The 9,351-nt window shown below is 39.2% G+C and overlaps 1 protein-coding gene across 1 annotated transcript; it reads right to left on the bottom strand.

The window, feature by feature from the left end:
* Positions 1–2,136: 2,136 nt before the first annotated feature.
* On the bottom strand, positions 2,137–8,865 carry LOC103198449 (TAR DNA binding protein). Its single transcript, XM_042781194.1, has 6 exons — positions 8,628–8,865; positions 6,101–6,264; positions 5,141–5,281; positions 3,648–3,818; positions 3,145–3,262; positions 2,137–2,192 (listed from the first exon to the last, which is right to left on the bottom strand). The coding sequence occupies exons 1-6, from the start codon at positions 8,863–8,865 to the stop codon at positions 2,137–2,139; spliced, it is 888 nt and encodes a 295-aa protein (XP_042637128.1).
* Positions 8,866–9,351: the final 486 nt, after the last annotated feature.

Genomic DNA, 9,351 nt, shown 5'->3' with positions numbered 1-9,351 from the left:
TAACTACCCATAGATATGGAGTACCATAAATAGGTTAAAAGGCAACAATGAAAGCCTTCTATGACCAGAAACTAGATTTACACAAGTGGAAATAAGGGATTAAAACCATGCCATTGATGAGGTGACTTACCCCTGGGTTCCTTGAAGGCTTGTCAGTTAAGTCTTTGGAGGTTCCCGAATACCATTTTAAGTGTTACCATGTTACTGCTGCTGAGTAACAGTGCAAGTGCTAAAATGCAAAATTCAGATGGTACAGGATTTGGAAATCATGCAGATTTAGATGCAGGAAAAACAAAACAAAACAAAAAAAAAACCTAAAACAACTCAAGATCCTTTTACATAGGAAACTGAATTAACAAAACAATGTGATCACAAGTCTAAAGGATGAGTTCATTTATAAATGTTTAAAACACGTAACTTGCAAAATGACAAAACCTATTTATCATAATCTAATTAGGTAAGTGTATTAAGTATACTACCAACACAAAAATTGTAACATTCTTCCAATTAGAAAGAAAATGAACTGCTCAACTCTCACAGAATGAGTAGTTACATAAAAAGTACAAAAGAGAATAATAAAGCTATTACTGATTTCACATCCTTAACAATGCATTGTGAGAGTCATGAGTTTTGTAAACGACTTTATTCCACATTACTATATTCTCCCATCTTTGGAGGACAAAGCCCATTTCACTTAACACATCCACATACAGACAACCCACCCTCCTAGGTCTTAAAGCTGTCAGGCTTCTTAATGGATTTCAGGCACAAGATAATTTGTGGTTTCTTCTACTTTATCCCTATGGCAATTAATTCCACTTTTCAAATCCCAAACCAGAAAGGTGCTGATATTCCCTGTTTGCAACCGATATGCTTTGCTACAAAGCATTTGAAAAATATCAACAGTTTTGCCCATAATATTTTTAAAAGGCATGATTTCCCAAAATGGAGATTATACAGGCCATGTAAATAGAACATTACCCAAATGCACAGAGGCACTAAGGAAAAGTTGGGAGGGTACTGCTTACCATTTTAGGTGTGGTCACCCAGACTTATTAAAAACTAGATTTAAAAAGAAAGAAAAAAAGAACGTTTCACTTTGGACAATGCAAGAACCAATAGCAATTAAGTCTGGGTATCAGGTGTCAATGCATGACAGGTGATGAATCCATTTGACTTGAGACAATTTTTCAAATAAGTTTATTTGAAGCAAAATAAACTATTGCCAGAAACTTTATGAAAGTTCCATCTCAAAAGGGCAAAAAAAAAAAAAAAAAAGGGGGAATTAACTGCTATGAATTCTTTGCATTCAGAGCTGCAAAACAAAGACACATATTATTTAAATCAGTTTTATTTAAGAATTTTCAACATTGACAACTCTTATAAAAAGCATCCAAGCACAGGACACAGAACTGCAGCAAACAGCATTCTTATGGGGAGCTAACAGACATTAGAAACTTCCACCCTTCTTTGAGACACCCTGAGCTCACTGGTGAACTCTGCTTCCAAATACTCCTGCAAAGCACACCACAAGCTCAGTCCATGTTCTCAACCCATCAGCTTCAGTTCACTTTACCACACTTACAGATCAGTAACAGAAGAGAACACACACCATACAGCATTCACAGCAGTTGACAAAGGGGTAAGGGAAATACAAGTATCGTTTTCACTTAACACATTCAACTAATATGGGTTACCCAAGAACAAAACTCACTTAATGTCTTCCAACAGATGCGGATGTCCTTTGAATGCAAAAAACATTCGTACATTATTTGCTATCATTGCTCTCTGCACACTCTCTCACCAAAGCCACAGGATTGAGAGACACATCTCGCCAAGTTAAAAAATATCCATTATGCACCACCAAGTCTCTGCACGCGCTCTCTCCTTTTTCTCGCTCATACTAGCCTTTCATGCCTCGGCACCACCATCAATCCCACACAAGGTTTCAAAAGTTCAAACAGCCTTCTGGTTCCATATCACAGCCTTGCGTTCATAGCGTTGATACGACTCCATGAAATAAAGAGTAGTGGATAAAAATGGGACACCCACCGTCATAGACGCAAGCCTGTGCAGCGTGATGACGAATTCTTGAATGAGAAAGCATGTAGACAGAAGTATTCCTATGGCAGAATATTACAGCACTACTTTCAATGAAGTGCTTCTTCCATAAACATTTGAAATGAGATGAACTGCAGAGATTAAATGAAGCTTCATATTGTACTTTTGTATATGAGAGGAGACAAGTGTTAAAAAATGAAACAAAAACAAAAGAACCAAACATTGCAACAGCATGATCTCCAGAAGGGAAATATTCCTAAGGAAAAATCCATATGGTGGGGCTCAAATTAAAAGAAGAAGAAAAGAATGTAGTCCTAACCATGGTTTCCATTTTGAACATGCAAAGAATTCATTTGACAAGTCCAGGGATAAATTATTACAGGAGAAACCTTTTGATATCAACTGTAGTGTGTTGGTTTACCAATCAGGCAAACAGCAGTTCACTTTCAACCACTCAGTATTTCAACCCTTTAAGTAACAAAACTTATAAAATTCCTTTAGCTCTTCCTTTTTCTAAAGAAAAATGTCAAAAATACTGTTGAATATACTCCACACTGAACAAACCAAGTTTGAAAATTTTTAGTACATATATATCTTACAATATACTTACCATGAGTTTAGAAAAATCTGAATTTCCCCCAGTCTATATCAACCAACCAGAACCCACTGTCTACATTCCCCAGCCAGATGATTTGGAATCCATGCTCGAGCCAAAGCCTCCATTAAAACCACTGCCTGACCCTGCATTTGATGCTGATCCCCAGCCAATTGCTGCACCAGAATTGGAGCCACTGTAAGAGTTATTCCCAGAACCAAAGGCCTGGTTTGGTTCCCTCTGCATGTTGCCTTGGCTTTGGTTATTACCTGATGGGCCTGACTGGTTCTGTTGACTGGCTAGCATGCCCATCATACCCCAGCTGCTCTGCAACGCTGCCTGGGCTGCAGCCATCATTGCTGGATTAATGCTAAAAGCCCCAAAGTTCATCCCTCCACCCATATTACTACCTTGATTGTTACCCAAGCCCGCCCCCCCACCACGACTGTTACCAAATCCACCCTGATTCCCAAAGCCACCTGGATTACCACCAAATCTTCCACTTCTTTCTAACTGTCTATTGCTATTGTGCTTAGGTTCAGCATTGGATATATGAACGCTGATTCCTTTAATGATCAAGTCCTCTCCACAAAGAGACTGGGCAACCTATAAAAATAAGGAATGTAAATAAAGGAGATTAAACCACTGATTCACATATAAAATTCTCCAATAAAACTTAGATTTCAAGCCCCTGTCTAAGCTGGAGGAAATAAGCAATGAGTGCTTATTTCATTTAAACCCCCACAAGAACTTTTAGCTCTAGTCACAGCAGCAGGGATTTTTCCATTTATTTTAAAAAAATACATCCCAGTCCATGCCAAGCTGTGAAAAATATCTAAAGATCAATCACAAATGTCTAGGACCATATATATAACCGTTAAGTTTACAAGGTCAGAAAATGCAGATAAATATGACAACTTGCTGGGTGGAAAAGATAAAGAAAAATAAATCACCTAATTAGCCGGGACAGAGTTATTAAAGAGAAAAGTACCTGATCATCCGCAAATGTAACAAAGGCAAATGCCCTGAATGGTTTGGGAATGAAGACATCTACCACTTCTCCATACTGGCCAAAGAACTGCCGCAACTCATCAGCAGTCATGTCCTCTGTACAACGCCCAACAAACACCTTTCTGCTCCTCAAAGGCTCATCTGGGCTTTGCTGGTCAAATCAGAAGAAAATAAAAACATCAAATATTTTAGGAACAATGAAAAGAACATTATCACAGGAGATGTAACAAAATTAAGCTTCCCAGTAAATCATAAAATGGTAGGCTCATTTTAATTTTTTCCATCAGCACTTCTTTGTCTTGTGAGACTTCAATTAAAGGTTTAAGATGTGAAAGTCTATTTAGATCTAGGAAAGTCGGTGACTGGGAAATGTCCTGACAAAGGTGATGAGGTTCCAAATAAGCGAGTCAGATGTAAAGTGAGGTCTTTGTAACAAGATTAATGTATGCTGATTATTTATATTAGCTGGACAGAAATAACGAGAAAAAAATAAAAGTGGACAAAGTTTTAGTTGGTGTTTATTTCAAACAAACACAAAATATTCAGTAGACATTAAAGTCTTAAGGCTTCAACAAGGCCCATGATCAATTTTAAGAACATATCTTATGGTTGCAGGGGATATCAAACTCAACTGGCATACCACACTACACAAAACCATTGTTCTACATCCTACTTTGGTGAGTAGCGACTGGGATCTTAAAAGCTTGCAAGCAGCCATCTAGATGCAGTGATGGGTCTCTCCTTGTTTAGAGCAAAGAAGAATAAAGAAAACCAAAGATGCAAGGAAACAATTAGTCCAAGGGACTAGTAGACCATGAGATCCTCAGCCTATGACTATGAAACCAGAAGAACTAGATGGTGCCTGGCTACCACTCGGAGGGTGATCAGTACAGGAGATCCTGGATGGAGTGGGAGAACAATGTGGGACAAAACTCAAAATCATTAAAAAAAAAAAAAAACAAACGCCAAGTTTGCTGGTCTGATAGAGCTTGGTGAGACTCCTGAGACTATGGCCCCTAGCCACCGTTCAGGTCTGGAATTGAACTCACTCCTGTGGCTCCTAGCCAAACAACAGACAGGCCTATGGGGTGAACATTTATATCAGGCAGACACACTCCTTGGAGTGATCAATCATGGAGTAGAAGGACAGTGTTTACGCAGGAAGATAGCTCAGGGGGTGGGAGCGCATGGCAGGAAGGACACAGAAAAAATAACTACAGGGAGGAAGTGGGAAGAGAGCTGTTACATTGTGGGGAATTGCAGTCCATGTCATCAGACAAAATGTGTATAAAGTGCTGGAAAATGAATTTGCTCTGTAAACTTCTACCCAAAACACAATAAAAAGTAAAACAAAAAAACCTGTATCTTGCCACTACTTTCCAAGGGTATTACAGCGTCTTTAACAGTTTGTCAGCAAAAATTCCCAAAGCAGAGAGGAAGAAAATGAAATAAGCACTTATTGTAGCAAAGTACCTTAGAATTAGGAAGTTTACAGTCGCACCAACGTCCATCTATCATATGTCGCTGAGACATTACTTTCACCTGGGTTTCATATTCCGTAAAACGAACAAAGCCAAACCCTTTTGAATGACCAGTTTTAATATCTTTCTTGACCTAGAACAGGTGATTTAAATTTACTCAACTACACACACGAACACACAATCACTTACGTAACAAAATTAGAGTTCCTTGACATACATTTGAATGGCTTCAATTTTTAGTAGTATCTTAATTAAAACTTAAACCAAGTTACTCATGAGGTATAAACAACAGAAGAGTTAAAACCTGAACCTAGATCATGTATATAAAAACAACCAAACCAAACCCACTACTACTGAGTCAATTCCCCCTCATTGTGACCTTACATGACGGAGTAGAACCGTCCCATAGGGTTTCCAAGGCTGTAAATCTTTATGAAGGAGACAGACTGCCTCATCTCTCTCCTACGGAATGGCTGGTGGGTTACAATCACCAACCTTTTGGTTAGCAGCCAAATGCCTTAACAACTGTGCACCAGAGTTCCTTAGATCATCTAAAAGAGGAGAGTAAAACTCATTTACATAATAAAATGTTAACAGAAATGTTTTAGAATTAAACAGAATATTTAAAATGTAGAGAAATTAGATTCAGTGTTTATAAATCCTGATTATTAAAAGTGGGAAAAGACAGAAAATGTTTTTTTAATCCCCCATCAATATAATTCTAAAGAAAAAAAGCTAACGTAACCTACTTCCTTTCAGCCTACACGGAAAATATACAGTGCATAAAGATAAATAGTGCAAGCTACACTTTTTCCAGTACCCTCTAGGTACACATGTAACAACTTTAAAAAGATCATCTGTTGAACAAGAAAGACAGTGCCACTACAACAACAGGAACATCAGGTAAAGAATTCATGGATAAAGAAAACTGTTCAATGAAATAAAAGTTTACCTGCACCATAAGAACTTCTCCAAAAGTACTAAAATATTCTTTTAGATCCTGCTCAGTTGTTTTCCATGGGAGACCCAACACTATCAAATCCGACGTTTTCTGGACTGCTCTTTTCACTTTCACTGCTGATGAAGCATCTGTCTCGTCCATTTTTCTTTTGTTATCTGAATAAAATGAGCAGAAACTTTTTTCAGGAATTCTCAGTTGGTTTTGTAAATCTCATGATTACAATTTTATGTTCTTCCCCTCTGTGGTGTGACAAATTGCTTTTATATGGCCTTTCTCACCAGGGTCTTATAATTCCCAACAAATGACTTGGCGAGACTCTGGAAATGAGGTGCTTGGGGCCCACCAAAGAGACTGGCTAGCTGGATAGCAATGCAAGTACGTTGCATGGAACCCATAGGGGGTAGGACCATGCAAGGAAGATACATGGAACCGTAATGAAGGGACAGGTCAGTTTTCCCATTCTGCTAGGCTTAAAGGAGAGCCAATTCCAGGGTAGGTAGGGAGACCCCATGACCATCAAAAAAGACAACCACCCAGAAAGAAGAGCTGGGGGTGGAACACCTCTTTTGGACCTGGGGTCCCTGTGCTAGAAGCCTCCTAGAACTGGGAGGGAAAGAGAAGAGAGAAGGGGGAGGGAGATGAGAGGGAGGGGAGAGGGAAAGAGCAGATGGGAGGGAGGGAGGACAGAGGAGAGAAGGGAGGAATGGAAAGAGAGAGAGGAGGAAGGGAAGAGAGGCAAGAAACCAGGAGAAGACACTGTGGTGTGTTTCCTGACCCAGAGTGAGAGCTGAGCATCTTTGGGCAGGAGGTTTACTAGGGGAGTGAGGTGCTTCTGGGCACTTCCTGGCAGAGTTAAACAGCCTTTGTAATATCTGTCTGAGTAGGACAGAAGCCAACCAAGGGAGGCCTGCCTACAGGCACAGCAAAAAGGCTGTCCTGATTGAAGAAATAGATCCTGAGTGGTTTCTGATCTTGAATTGTAACCTGTTATTTTCCTAATAAACCCCATAATCCTGACTATTGTCTGTGTGTTTTCTGTGCCACTGCAATGAATTAAAGAACCCAGCAGAGAAGTAGAGAGCAATGAGAGAGACAAGTGGTGTCAGAACTGGTAAAAAGGTTGGAGGGTGGAGGCATGACATTCACCTCATAGGAATCAGCCTTGGGACATCAATCTTGATTCTCCTTCCCCTTATGGAATTAGAGAAGGTCAGATGCCCACACTGCACCATCTGTACAAACTAAAAAGTTGTAACAAAACAATGTAACCCTACTTTGCCTGCACTCAGAAATACATTAAGCAGGAAAAATAAAAGGTTAAAAATGTATGACACTATCTATGCCCTTACATACTAAATATATCTGCCTTGTACATAATTCAAAGGCTATACACAAAAAAATCAGCATCTTTTATATGCAGGTGGTAAAAAGAAATTGGCAGGTTCAGTTATCCACTACATTTTTCCTGATGTCTACTCTGGGTCAGGTGCTACAGCTCTGTGAATCAGCTTGTCTTTTCTAATCTTTCAACAATGAACACACATCAGTTTTATAATAAAGACATCTTAAGCCATTTTTAAAAGTCGTATTTGGCAAGAGAGGAGAAAGGAAATCAATGATGTTTTAAATGGGGGTAAACACTTATCTATAGCCAATGGCTCAAGAAATTAAAAAAAAAAACCTCACTGCCGTCGAGTCAGATCCAACTCATAATGACCCCTCCTTGGGTTTGCGAGGCAGTATCACCATGGAAGCAGACTGCCCAATCTTCTTTCCGAGGAGCGGCTGGTGGGTTTGAACCACCAGTCTTCTAGTTAGCAATCAAACACCTTAGGTACTATGCCACCAGAGCTCCCAGCTCAAGAAACAGCCTACTTAAAAATTTTCTAGATGTATTAAGTCAATGTCTTGAATCTTGACCAACTTTAATGGTCTGCCCTTGTTGCTATACCATACAGTAGAAATATCAAGCAGATACAACAACTAGCACACATCCCTACTGCTAAAATCTCTCTATATCCTTGGCACTTTTACGCTTCATGCTGTTCTCAGATTGAGAAGATCAGAGACAAAAAGTAGCAAAAATAAGACCTAATTATAATTAGGATCACACTAATTCAAAATGTGAGTTACTGCAATTAATGTTCATTTTGGGGGCGGGGAAAGAAGTGAGATAAGCTGAACAAATGATGTTAAGACCTCAAGGGCAATGACAGCCCAAAATGTGGGGGTACTTTACAAGAACATAACAGATACAATTGAAAAGTATTTTTAAGACTTTCTGAAACCTGTCATCAACTTGGCAATATTTGTTATGTAAGTAGTTTTCTCTTTTCTGCAATTTCTAATTTTTATTAGTTTAGACTAGTGGTCTTCCAAACAACCCTAATAATAAACTTGCAGGAAAAGCTTGCATTACAGGAGATGATTTACCACAAGGACATTGTGATGACAACTTAGGATGGGGTATAACCCCCACCATCCATTAGCATTACTGCAAAGCCAAATGACAACAAACCTTTGGGATAGTTGACAACGTAGACCAGATTTCCCCAGCCATTATCCGGGGCGTGCAGAATTCCTTCTACTAGCCGGACACCTCTCATGCACTGAGATACTGGATTCCTGTAGCGCAGGCCACATGCCCCTGGAAATTGGGCTGTAACTGTGGACAGCAGCACTGTTCCATCATCTTCTGACGGTATTTCAATAGGTTCATCATTCTCATCTTCAGTTACTCGAATATATTCAGACATTTTTAGTTTTTCTTAAAAGGAAAAAGAGATATAAATGACCAACACTCATGCCAAGGTAACTGTTTCTTTGTAATTTGTTGACAACTAATCCCGGCACATTATCGCTCTATGGTTCCCAGAAAAATCCTTGTTGCTTGGACTTTCTTCTTGAGATGTGGTGGCAAGGGTAATGATTTTCTATTAAAATGAACCTTGCTACGTTCATTCATTCACTATACATATCCTGAGTGTCTAGGTTGAGTCAGGTGCTGCAGCTCTAACAGTGAGTCCCAAGCGGCATGTTGGTTACAAAGGGGGAGGGATAAGCAAAAGAAAATAAACGATTTTATTTTGATCATAACAATCATTATACATGCTACCAGAGTAAAGTAAATAACTTTAAGAGGTCTAGGGAGAACCTAAAATGGGTCAGATGTATGAGTCAAAGTAGGCTTCCCTAACAAAGTGATGTATAAATTGAGACTTGAGGACTCAACAGAAGTGAGC

The sequence above is a fragment of the Orycteropus afer genome, unplaced genomic scaffold, assembly GCF_000298275.1.
Source record: "Orycteropus afer afer isolate SDZICR_OR568_19922 unplaced genomic scaffold, OryAfe1.0 scaffold00094, whole genome shotgun sequence".
In the NCBI taxonomy this organism is placed as follows: Eukaryota; Metazoa; Chordata; class Mammalia; order Tubulidentata; family Orycteropodidae; genus Orycteropus; species Orycteropus afer.
Note: the sequence above shows the minus strand (reverse complement) of the source record. Positions and strands in the feature narration are given on the sequence as shown.

Coding starts and splice junctions, on each gene's coding strand:
- LOC103198449 (XM_042781194.1), bottom strand. CDS start 8,865: ATGTCTGAATATATTCGAGTAACTGAAGATGAGAATGATGAACCTATT. Junction 6,265..8,627: donor CGTTGTCAACTATCCCAAAG/GTTTGTTGTCAT, acceptor CATTTTATTCAG/ATAACAAAAGAAAAATGGAC. Junction 2,193..3,144: donor AAGAAGTGGAAGATTTGGTG/GTAATCCAGGTG, acceptor TAATCTCTGCAG/TTCATCTCATTTCAAATGTT.